This window comes from Nycticebus coucang, chromosome 15, assembly GCF_027406575.1.
Source record: "Nycticebus coucang isolate mNycCou1 chromosome 15, mNycCou1.pri, whole genome shotgun sequence".
In the NCBI taxonomy this organism is placed as follows: Eukaryota; Metazoa; Chordata; class Mammalia; order Primates; family Lorisidae; genus Nycticebus; species Nycticebus coucang.
The window spans coordinates 9,826,793-9,839,357 of record NC_069794.1 but is presented as its reverse complement, the minus strand read 5'-3'; the positions used below and the strand labels follow the sequence as shown (position 1 = coordinate 9,839,357).

At 37.8% G+C, this 12,565-nt stretch overlaps 1 protein-coding gene across 3 annotated transcripts in view; it reads left to right on the top strand.

Annotated features, from left to right (window-relative positions):
* TPP2 (tripeptidyl peptidase 2) overlaps positions 1-12,190 on the top strand; it is a 70,868-nt gene extending 58,678 nt beyond the window's left edge. For 2 of the 3 annotated variants that reach the window (XM_053564088.1, XM_053564089.1), the window contains 5 exons: positions 1,292-1,388; positions 2,426-2,556; positions 7,103-7,310; positions 9,603-9,722; positions 11,257-12,190. In XM_053564088.1, the coding sequence (XP_053420063.1) occupies positions 1,292-1,388; positions 2,426-2,556; positions 7,103-7,310; positions 9,603-9,722; positions 11,257-11,346 (646 nt within the window). In that variant the 3' untranslated portion in view covers positions 11,347-12,190. Of the gene's footprint in view, positions 1-1,291; positions 1,389-2,425; positions 2,568-7,102; positions 7,311-9,602; positions 9,723-11,256 lie in introns of those variants that run through there. The other variant, XM_053564090.1, reaches the window with a different exon arrangement.
* The last annotated feature ends 375 nt before the right edge of the window (positions 12,191-12,565 follow it).

The window sequence follows — 12,565 nt, the reverse complement described above, 5'->3', positions numbered from 1 at the left end:
TCTCCAAAGACCACATACTGTAAGATTCCATTCATACGTAGTGTTAAATACATTCATATCACAGTAGGGAAATCTGTAGAAACAGAAAATAGGTCAGTGAGTAGATGAGTGCTTGCTTGGGGCCCTGGAGGCTGGAGGGAAGTTGATGGCTAAAGGGTATAGGGGTTTCTTTTTGTGTTAATGAAAATGTTGTAAATGTTGACTTTGATGATGATTGTATATATCCATTAATATACTAAAAACCATTGAAATATACATCCTTTAAAATAAATTACATGTGAAATATATCTTTTTAAAACTTGAAATTGCAAATCTTACAAAACATGCAAGCTTTAATGAAATTAATGCAAATTACGTTGGAGAACAAGATAAATTACTCACAAAGCCATAATAAATGTAGTTAGATTATTCAGAAAACTGAAAAGGTTCTTGACCCAATAGGTATTACAGAAGAAAACAGCAAAGAATTTAGAGGTTCTTCATAGAATTTATGAAGCCTTAAAATATTTTTTTGGAAAAATTCCTCTGTGTAATCTGTAGTGATTTTAAATATAAGGTGAAAATGTTGGTTTTGCTTTAATATAATTGTTGGCAGGGGCAAACAGGAAAAAAACTTGATTTAGTTTTTGTACTAAGAATTAGTGTTGATTTTGTTGTTTATACGTTAAATTTATTTTTGTAAAAAGTTTCACTATCAAAATCCCAGTTTATGTTATTACTACGCAATTTTGATAATATTGTAAGTAAATTTTATGTCAGTTTAGAATTTTCAGAAAAGTTTAAACTTCTTGTAGCTCTTAGTTACTTATAAATCTTTTTTTTTTTTTAATGTTCTGTATAGGTAATTGAAATTTTATTTCAGGTTAAAATTTGAGGGTACAAAGAATAGGTTACAATGTTTACATTTGTTAGGTAGAGTCTCTCTTTTAAATTGTGTCCTGGCCCCAAGAGGTGTTTAGTCTTTCAAGGTATTTGTGAGTATCGTCCTCCTTTTTACATATCTAATAATACAAGTATGTAAGAAAGCTATTAATGCATATTTTTATCTGAATTTCATATTGAACTCTTAATTGAAGTTGCAGTTTGATTTTGTTTTCAAGGTAAGCATTTATACTATCTGCCAATAATGATAATACTTGTCAAAATAATAATCCTTGTTAACTACTATACTTACATTTCAAATTGATGCCTTATTTTATTGACTCAAAACTTCCAAACAGTGTTAGATAATGGGGAAGACATGTATTTTTAAAGAAAAAAGTGAATGTTTCTCTCTTTCTTACATATGTAGGCTGGATTCTAGTGATATTTATAATGAATTGAAAGAAACATATCCTAATTACCTTCCCCTGTACGTGGCACGACTTCATCAGTTGGATGCTGAAAAGGTTGGAGCATAGTCATTCTTAATAGTATTTTGTTTGTAATGTCAGATAAGGATTATGTTTTGATTAAAAGTGCATTATTATCTTTGTCTTCCCTGTTCATGCTGATTAGAAACATGTTTCCTTAAACTTTATGTTGTATTAGACTGTCTTTATTAAGGTACGTACAGGACTTCGCCCACTACTGTGAGTTTAGTTTAGGATTCTTGTGCGTGTTTGGTCAGTGAGAATAGTAATAGAACACCCTCAAGATTGCTTTTGTAACCTTGACCTTCAGGGCAAGGAACAAAAGGCGGTGATCTTGGCCAGTTGGAAATCTGAACACCTTCCCTGAAAGATTCCTCCTCCTGCATTGACTTTGTTAATGATTCTCACTTGGGAGAATTGGCTGTAGTTTCAGACTGAACTAACCAGCTTTCATTAGTAATGGTGGCAGGAGAAAGGTGCTAGCCATAATCAGCTAAAAATCATCAAGGGTTTAATGTGAAGTAGGAGGTATTTAACGGACACTTCTTGAAAGACTTTAACAAGAAAGAAACAATTTCTGAGAACACTCTGGAATCACATGTGTAGACTCTATTGATTATGATCTTGTTTTCTCTCATCTTTGTGTTTTCAGTGATGGATTAGAGAGAATTTGTTTCATCAGCTAGACTTTTTCTTTGTTTTCATGTAGTGTGGGTCCAGAATAATAACATATCCAGTCACATTTCTAGAATCTTAAGATAACTCAGAAAGGGAGTTGCCTTTGGTTTAAAAAAAAAAAAACCTTCACATTTATGTGGACTTTATATTTTGCTTTTTGTCACCATTGAGCTCAAGCAGGTAATATAAATTAGGTATTTTCACATCTGAGCTTTCAAGCTTTCTAGAGACACTGGCAATTACAAGTCACATCAGGTGACGACCCAGAGCCCCTGGGCTACAGGGATAGTTGTGTGATCCTCTCATGCTGTAGCCGGAATGCCACAGAAGTGAAAATGCTTGCGTGTGCTGATTGATATACTGATTTTTTTTTTATTCTTTTTCTTCTTCCCCAGGAACGAATGAAAAGACTTAATGAAATTGTTGAAGCTGCAAATGCTGTTATTTCTCATATAGATCAGACGGCCCTGGCAGTGTATATTGCAATGAAGACTGATCCCAGGCCTGATGCCGCTACTATAAAAAAGTACCTAACCAGTAAATAATCTTCCTTGCATCTCATTTCTTAGTTAACTTGTTTAAAAAGTTAGGGACTAATGTTATCTGATGAGCGTTATGTCTTTATAATTGAGATTAGCAATATTTACATAGTCCCTCCTTAGAAATTTTGTAATAATTTTCTCTAATCTTTTAAAACTAAGCCGAAGAAAATTAGATTTCTTTTCTCTACCATTTGTTGTTGAGGTAGAGAGACTTGAATAGCTGTGCCATATAAAGAGAAGGCAAAAGCATAGCACCTGTAAAATTAATATTTAAACTATTTATTGCCGAAAAGCATGAAAAACCTAAATTTTTGTTTGTAACGCTTAGTGGAATAAGTGATAAGAAATGGGCTAAAACTATTACCTGGGAACTTTAGTTTTATGGAAATGGCTTTTACAGTATGAATTGGGGAGAATTTATAGTTTAGTTGATGCTGTACAAGGTCCGGCAGTTGAATTCAGAGAAAAAGTGCTGCACGCTTAATATTATCACTGTGGTCCCCTTCAGAGTCCTCCCCTTGGGATGCTGTGCCCTGACACCAGCACCTAGTCCACCCTTGAAAGCACTTTGTCTAGGATGAGTTTGTGAACTGAATTGTCAGACCTCATACAACAGCAGCTCTGGTGGCCATTTCAGAAAAAGAGCTCCAAAATTGCTTTGAAGGGTGGAGTAGGCGTGGGCATTGGTGTGTAGCTTCCTACAGGGAGTACTTCAAAGGTGACTGTAACAGTGTTCAGCAATGAGGTATGTAGCACATTTTCTAGGGGCAGTTTGCGAACTTAACTATCTGACCTTGTATGTACATAGAGAAGCTTATGAATGAGTAGGGTTGATGAATGATTGGGGTGATTGCTTCCATGTAACAGTGTGTTTTCTGTACGTTGGTTTGGTGGTTCAACAACTCTTTGAAACATGCTACCATTTGAACTAATAAACTAAAACTGCTCACGCCACTTGAAAATACTGTAATTTTACTTAAAAATTTTTTAGCAGTTCTAGTCAGTACTTTTTTTCTACATAAAATATTTGGACTCTAAACTGCTACAACTCTTGCTATTGTATTGTTTATATTGATGTTATAGGACCTTACGACTCTTATAAGCAGAAATTTGGAAGTAGAATAAAATTTATTTGTAAGTGGTTATTTGACATTGTAGTACCTTTTCAGGTTTTCTGAAAGAATCATCTTAAAACATTGTCATTTTGTTGTTGTTAATGATAAAATAACGGTGTAGCCACCATTTATTAGGTGCCAGGTACATGTGTGAGGAACTATTTGACTCAACTTAAATACATTGCCTTCCAAACCACGTGTGAAATAGAGACGTTAGATGACCAGGCTAGGAAGTTCTAGTGTTAGGAAGTAGGAAAGCCAGTCATCAAACCAGTGTCTGTGTCTGAAGCTTGTGCCCTTCCATTTCTCTTTATATTCCTATTCTCTTCTTAAGAAGATGAATGTAACTCAAAAATTCTCATAGGAAAAATAGGAGCATCACCTTCCTGCCTCCCCATCCTTGTTGCTTTCAAGGGTAGAAAACCAGTGGGCTTCTTTGAATGCAGGCCTTTTGACTGAATCCAAATTTCACAGAACAAATTCTATAAAATTTGTTTTATAAAATTTGGATTCAGCTGAGGGGCTATCCTTGGGGATTTGGGGGCTACAGGTGGCTTTGAGGCCACAGGCTCTCCACCCCTCCCTTTTACAGTCTTAAAAGTGGTAACTTTTTCTTTCTCATCTAGTATTATGTTTTAGTTGAATTGAAACTGCACTTATTTAGGCATTAAAGTATCTGATTCAAATTAAATTGCTTCTTAAAGTATACCTTTCATCACTTTTGTGGGTACTTGATTAGATTTAATCCAAAAGATGTTTATTGAGCAACTGTCATATGTAAGAAATCACTGAGAGGGACTTGCCTGTGGTTCAGTGAGCAGGGCGCCGTCCCCATATACCGAGGGTGGTGGGTTCAAACCCAGCCCCGGCCAAAACTGTAACAGTAAAATAGCCGGGCATTGTGGCAGGCGCCTGTAAGTCCCAGCTACTTGGGAGGCTGAGACAAGAGAATCACCTAGGGCGGTGCCTGTGGCTCAGTCCGTGGGGCGCCGGCCCCATATACCGAGGGCGGCGGGTTCAAGCCCGGCCCCGGCCAAACTGCAGCCAAAAAATGGCCGGGCGTTGTGGCGGGCGCCTGTGGTCCCAGCTGCTCGGGAGGCTGAGGCAAGAGAATCGCTTAAGCCCAGGAGCTGGAGGTTGCTGTGAGCTGTGTGATGCCACGGCCCTCTACTATGGGCGATAAAGTGAAACTCTGTCTCTACAAAAAAAAAAAAAGAAAGAAATGAACAAGACCCTCCCTAATCTTAGAAAATTACAATCTAAAACAGAAAGTGAGACTGCCAGATAAGAAGTGATTATGAGATAGGAAATAGAGTAAATATTTTAAAATTTAAACACGTATGGGATATAAAGCCTTATGGATTAACAAGGTTTTCAACCTAAGCCAGCCAGAGCTAAGTTATAAGAAGACAGGACAGGAGTATTCTAGGTATATGGAATTCAGATTATTGAATCAGAGGTAATTTAATTGAACTCTGGTGACTACAAAACACCTATGTCACCTCCAGGTAGCCTTCCAAATTCTGCATTCTTCCAGTCCTTCTCTTGGCAGCCAGGACCCTTCAGTATTAGCATGGATAAGGAAACCTGCATGTCCATCCATTTCTGTTTCGAGGCCCCCTTTCTCGTCACAAAATAGGGAGGATGGTTGTGCTGACTCTTAGGGTTGTTGTAAAGCATAAGGGAATTTAATTACTGCTAGGGAGACATGCAGGATGGTGCCTGGCATCTGAGAAGCTCTGTCCATGTCCCACAGCCTTTCAGTCCCAATAGGCTATTTGGTAAATCCTCTGTTTTTCAGTCCAAAGTAATCAGGCAATCCCCAGACAAATTTCTACAAAACAGGCATGAAAGTTAGTTCTTTAGAGCTTTGACACTTTGCTGACACATGCTCAGACATAGTTTCTTTTAGGCATAGTTTCTTCTGCATTGCAAATGCTTTGAGGTCGGTAGCTGCCCTCTCAGGTGCACTCTGCAAATGTGAAAGAATTAGGCAGCTCTTGTAGCCACTTTGCCTCCCCAAAGATCAAATGAGCTTTGAACCCATGAGAATGCCCCAGTCTTGGGAAACGTTTCAGCAGCAGCATTTTCCATGACACTTATTCATGTTCCCTTCCATGTAGCCTCTTAAATTAGCAGGGCTCAGGTTTGCAGAATGAGTGGCTGAGCCCTGGAGCCCTCAAATTGTTGGTTGGGTAATGGTCTTTCCTGCCGATCTTGTTGAGTACGTAGTCTTAGCGAGTTCACAGGTTTTGCATTTCACTCTGGGTTCTTCAGAATAACTCTCACAAGTCATCTCACATCTGAGTGTCTCATTGTCATTTTCTCATCACTTTTATATATATTTTTTACTGTGTTAAGACATTTATATTCTACATTTACTAAGTTTCACATGTACCCTTGTAAGATGCACCGCAGGTGTAATCCCACCAATCACCCTCCCTTTACCCATCCTCCCCCCTCCCTCCCCTCTCTCTCCTCCCTTCACCCTTTCCCCCTATTCTTAGGTTATAACTGGGTTAGCTGGTCCTCACTGTCTTCACACAGTATCCAAGTTGAACAGAATGTTTCAAATAAGCATTCCAGAGACTAACAGTTTTTCTTGGAGTGTAGCTTGTTATTATATTTCATTCAGTAGTGAAATGATTTGTGAAGTGTCTGTTCTATGCCAGGCATTTTCCTGGGCACTTGGAATGCATTGATAGAAAACAAAAATGCCTGCCCCAAAACAAGACAGTTACCATAATGGGTAAGAGTAGAGATTCCAAAATCAGACTGCTAAGCGTAGAAGCCTAAATCTGCCACTTCCTACCTGGAGGACCTTGAACAAATTGCCTCTCATCCTTATGGGCCTCATTTTCCTCCTTTGCAAAATGGCAATGATTAATAATATCTTACTCGTAGAATTATTTTGCCTGTGAATGAATTAATATGTGAAAACACTAAGACAGTTAGTTGCTGGCTCGTTCAAAGCAAGTATTATATTTGTTTTCTCCAGTCATGAACGTGAAAGTTCCTGGCTCGAATAACCTCTGTACATATACATGGACTAATAAGTAATGTAATAATTGCTATTTATAAGAAGTCTAAAGAATGATAAGATACTAGCCTGGGTAAGAGTTATATTAGGTAGCAGAATTTAGAATAGTGATTATAGTCTTTCAAGTCTATTGTTTATGACATTCTGTGTCAACTAGGTATAGCTGCCCTAACTCATTTATCATGTGTGTATTATAGTGGCTCATTTGATACTTGTTAATAATAAGGCATTTTATTTGCACATACAAATGTGTGTGTACATGGACATACAGTATTTCTGCATTGTAAATTTCAGGCCAAAGAATGCATGAATTTAACTTCAGATACAACTCTTCTGTTAAAGACATTTTACGTAATTTTTTGATTTGCTATGCAGTGATATGGACAAACAAAAATCCACGCTGGTAGATGCCCTTTGTAGGAAAGGATGTGCCCTCGCAGACCATCTTCTTCACACACAGGCTCCAGATGGGGCTATTTCTAGTGATATGGAAGGAAAAGAAGAAGAGGGAGAAAGTACTTTGGATTGTCTGGCAGAAACATTTTGGGAAACCACAAAATGGACTGATCTTTTTGACAATAAGGTAACCTTTCTGCTGCTTGTTTTACCCCGGGTCTTGGGGTCACCTGGCACTTCTTCCGTGCCTCCTGGTAGTCAGAGAGGAGAAGCCATTCTGTACTGCAACTGTCTTCCCTGTTTCAAAAACTCTTAACCATTATTTTGCCTGTCTGTAAAGTGGCTGTTTTACCACAATATTGACCATATATGTTGAGAATATATGTAGTAGTGTGTAAAGCTAAAACAGTCTTATAAGAATTGTCTTGAGGCCTCCCCACGTTGTACTCATGTGCTGATCTGTTGGTGTGTGCAGTGAGCAGGAGGAGGGAGGGAGTACACTGGTTAATTTAGCTGTTCTTTGTTTTCCTCAAAACTCTTTAACCCCCAAATAACTTGTCATCTTGATTTATAGGTAATGAGTTTTAAAACCCAGTTTGGAAAAAGTAATATTGATGAACCTTTTTGGATTTTGGTTATAAAAACATGTTAAGTCCCTTTCAGCTCTCCATTTTAATTCCTAACAGTAGAGGTTATGGAACTACAAGTTTTTACCAATCTTTCTTTCCTGTGGAGATAAAGGGAATAAAGTAAGTGAACTCAGTGGGATTCTTCTCCCCCAGCACAGATCAACATTTTGTTTGGTAGACAGATGCTTGTTCTCAGGATTAACTATGATAATTCGCAGTGAAGATCGAGGAAGTACGGAGATACCCTTCCTGCGTGCTGCAGAGCTTCCCCCCACCCCAGCCTCACCCCCTGTGCAGTGGTACATTTATGGCAGGTGCTCAGTCATAGTCGGGAAACTGAAGGAGGCGGGATTGCACCAGAGGTTAAGAATTTGGACCTAAAATTAGACCCCTTGTGTTTGCCTCTACGACTCTTATCTGTGACCTTAGGCAGATTACTAAATTTTGTTTCCTTTTTGTTGTTGTTGTTGAGACAGAGTCCCACCCCGTGCCCTGAGCAGAGTGCAGTGGTGTCTTAGCTCACTGCAACCTTAGGCTCAGGCTGTGGGCATTCTGCTGCCTCAGACTCCAGAAGCTGCTGGTATTACAGGTGCTTGCCATGGCACCCAGCTGGGTTTTTCATTCTTATAATGAGCCACGGTCTCATTCTCACTCAGACAAGTCTCAAACCCCTAAGCTTAAGCAATTCTCCTGTCTCAGCCTCCCACAGTGCTGAGATACAGGTGTGAGCCACCTACCTACCATATAGTCTGTTATGAGTATTAAGTACTTGGAAGGTCCCCACCAATATTTGCTGTTATTGTTAACAGTTTTCGAGGGCCTGCTATGTGCCAGACACAACTGGCTGATGGAAACATAAAAATGAATAACACCCTTGTGCCTGTCTTAGAGAAATATAACAGAGATAGATAAACAATTAATGACCATCATGATAAAATTGTTACTGTTAATTCTGCTTTTGTAGGAGCACTACTGCATGAGGGCTTTGCATTATATTACCTAGGTGCTACATTTATGGAACAGCTGCTGAACACTTTGCTTGGCTTTGGAATATAAATCAGTGTAACAGGATTCCTCTCTTGGACTACATTCTCCACATTCTAAAGCAGAGATCAAAAATACAAATAAATGATTACAACTATATTTGATCAGTACAAAACTTGTACAAAAGGAACATGTTTATATAATCCAATGCATTTTTTGTTTTTCACTTTTTCTTCATTTGCAATTTTGGTAATTTATAATGACTACATTTTTGTATTTCTATCCTCATTTGCATTTTTGTAATTAACTTGTTAGCTCTGGTTTCTTTTGCATGAAAAGGTTGTTTTAGAATGGATTTTAACAGCTAGTGATTTCTAATAGTATTAAGTTTTTTCCCAAAAATAAACGATCTGTTTTGTGAAATATCTGGCTCCTTTGAAGATACCAATTGTTTTTTTAAAAAAATTTTAAAGGCTGGGCACAGTGGCTCCTGCCTCTCTTTGCGAGGCCAGGAAGGGAACGTCACTTGAGCTCAGGAGTTCTAGACCAGCCTGAGCAAGAGTGAGACCCTGTCTCTTCTAAAAATAGAAAAATTAGCTAGGTGGCATGGCAGGTACCATAAATCCAGCTAGCTACTCTGAAGGCTGAGGTGGAAGGCTCACTTAACCCCAGGAGTTTGAGATTATAGCAGTGAGCTGTGATGATGCCATGGCTCTCAAGGTGACAGAGCAAGACTTTAAAAAAAAAAGTTTTTAAAAATTTATGCAATACAACACAACACGTTCATTTTAGGGCTATACCTTAATGTTTTTATTAAAGCTGTATGCCTTAAAATGCAAATATAAGTAAGCTTTTTCTTCTTATAGGTTTTGACATTTGCATATAAGCATGCGTTAGTGAACAAAATGTATGGGAGAGGCCTTAAATTTGCAACTAAACTTGTGGAAGAAAAACCAACAAAAGAAAACTGGAAAAATTGTATTCAAGTAAGTGATTTTTAAAACGTCACTGTTAAAAGTATTACTTCACTTCAGGTTTATGCCTGAAGTGTACACCAAGGTACACACCCCCCAAGGATTTTTGTGGGGCCGAATTTGGCTAAGGGGCTGCTCTAGGTATGCTTTGGATATAAAATGGACTAGTAGGTTCTTCTGAACATCTTTGATAGAGTAAGCTCTAATTATCTGTACTCTTAGAACTTTGGTCTTTAACCAGTCCAAATCGTAAACATTTTAAATTAGCTCCTTCAGACCTTCGGCTAGATTGTTGGAGCCAGTTGTTGATGTGTCGGGTGGTTCTCATCACATAGAGTACAATCTGTGAAGCTGATGATCTCCCCCCGACATTCACATCAGAGGGTGTTGTAGAACTTGTCCCCCCTCCACTCTGCTCCCTTCCCACCTCAGTCTCTTCTCTGTACAAAACCTGGAAAAGAGAGTCGGTGAATCTCCAACATTTGGAACAAGGTCCAGACTCCTCCCCGTGGTCTAGAAGGCCGCTGCCTACCTCTCCATCCCTATCTCCTCCACACTGGTCCTTGTAAACCCTGCCGCTGCCGTAGCAGCCTCTCTGTGCTTGGCTAAAGCAGCTACACCTTTCCCAGTGAAGGATTTTTAACACTACTACAGCTGTCTGGAAAGCTCTTCCCCTAGCTATCAGAGAATTTTTCTAGTCATTCAAATTACAGCTTAAAGGTCACTTCCTCAGAGATCCTTTCCTGACTAACTCCCTGGTTCCTTTGTATTCTATCAGGTATTACTCTTTGCTATACAGGGTGGACATAAAGTTCATGTGCAGTTTAAATAGTTACAACTACTTAAATTGCACACAAACTTTATGGCCACCCTGTGCACCTGACAAATATCTTAATTATTATTTATCCATTTATTAATTTACTTATTTATTTTTCCTGAAAGGAGGAGGGGGGGTTTGTTCAGTGCTGTTTTCCTGATCCTTAGAACAATATTGGACTTAATAGTTGTCACTCAGGAAAAAAAATGAAAGGAGGTTAGGTTGATAGGAAGGAATAGAACAAGTAGGTTAAGTTGGAAGGAAGAAAGGAAGACATATTAGTAGGAAAGAAAGAAAGTTAGTAGAGATAATAATCAGGAGGAAAGTTGGTTGATTAGTCATAAGAAAAGTTGATGGGTAAAAAGGATGATCAGAGGGTGGGTTGATGGTTGGTTGATGGAAGGAAGGTTCTGTTCAGTGGTGTCCAACCAGCAGCCTGCATGCTGATTTTGTGAGGACCCTTTTTGGTCATCTGTGGTGTCAGATGTCACATGGACCCTTTTTTTGCTAATCAGCTTCCATTAGTGTCTGTGTTTGTGTATTTAGTGTGTGGCTCGGGATAGCTCTTACTCTTGCAATGTGTGGCAAAAAAATGAAAGGTCAGATACCCCTGTTCTGTTCTGTATACTATTACTTTATTATTACTAAATATTTAATACAGTATTTACCATCAATATTGAGCTTAAAATCTTCCTTCCTTTAGTAACATGTTATTGTGTTTTGTTGTAGCTGATGAAGTTACTTGGATGGACTCATTGTGCGTCTTTTACTGAAAACTGGCTCCCCATCATGTATCCTCCTGATTATTGCGTATTCTAAAATAGAAACCAAGACTTTAAATTTTAAAAAAGAAAGTTTTATAGTGAATGGATATAAAAACAAATTTGTGGCATTTTTAGTCTAATGCATGTTTTCATCCACTATCTCATACTGATTATTAAAATGAAGTGTATTTATCAGAGAATTCACTGGCGTGTGGCTTAATACATGTAAATCTAGACCTCTGACATCCTGGCGTTTTCTTATCGCCTCGCATGCTGGCCCAGGGGTGCACCCTGCCTGCCAGCACCTAGGACTTTGAGTAGGGTTGCAGCTTATTACATGCATGATAGGTTTGAATAGTAACTTCCAACTGCAAACCTGTAAAATTCTATTTTTATTTTATAAATGAACAGGGTTTTAACATGCTCAATGTTAATTTTTTGTCAATTGTATGAAGGCCTTAAAAAAGCTACATTAAGTGTAGCTAAAATTATTTATTGGACTAAAAATTAAAAGAACTTCATTTCCAGATTTTTTTCTTTTTCTTTTTTTTTTTTACGAACGTTTACATTTAATTAAGGGGGGAAACTGCACAAATGCTTGGCAATTGCTGGAGCGTAACTGCTTCAGTAAATGTTCATTTTGGGGTTATTACAGGCAGTCATTTGAACATCCCCTTGAAGTTCAGAGCATCCGAATGAACTAATAATACATGTATAAGTGCCAGACAGCTAAATCTTTATCAGGTATTGTAAAGATACACATACGGTATGTTTATTAAAGTTGAAATAATGTAAACACGTGAATAAATGTGCAAAACCCAAGATCACAGTACACCATATGCACTCTATACCTTAATGTTTTTTATAAATAATAAAAGTGAATATTGAAGCTTCTTAAAGTTGGTCTTAATTTTTCATGAAGAAAATTAGGGGCTATAGCAATGTATTAAATCAGTAGATAAAAAGGTAATTTATAATTTTTCTTAAAGGCTTCCAATCATTTGAATGTATTTCCAGTTTTTACCCTGTGATTAACTTTGTGTATGTTCCACTTATTTATCATTTTGGCTACAGCTTTCATCATTTCTCCATGAAATAAACACACACACAGACAGTATGAAAGTCTTTAGTCTTTTATCTAATAGATTGTGAATTTTATGTTTTTTTAATCTTGTTCTCTTAAAATTTACCACTGCAAAAGACTTAGTCTGTACATTCGTAAGTATTTTATCTCATGAAAGTGTAAGAACCTTATGAGAAAATATGATACATGT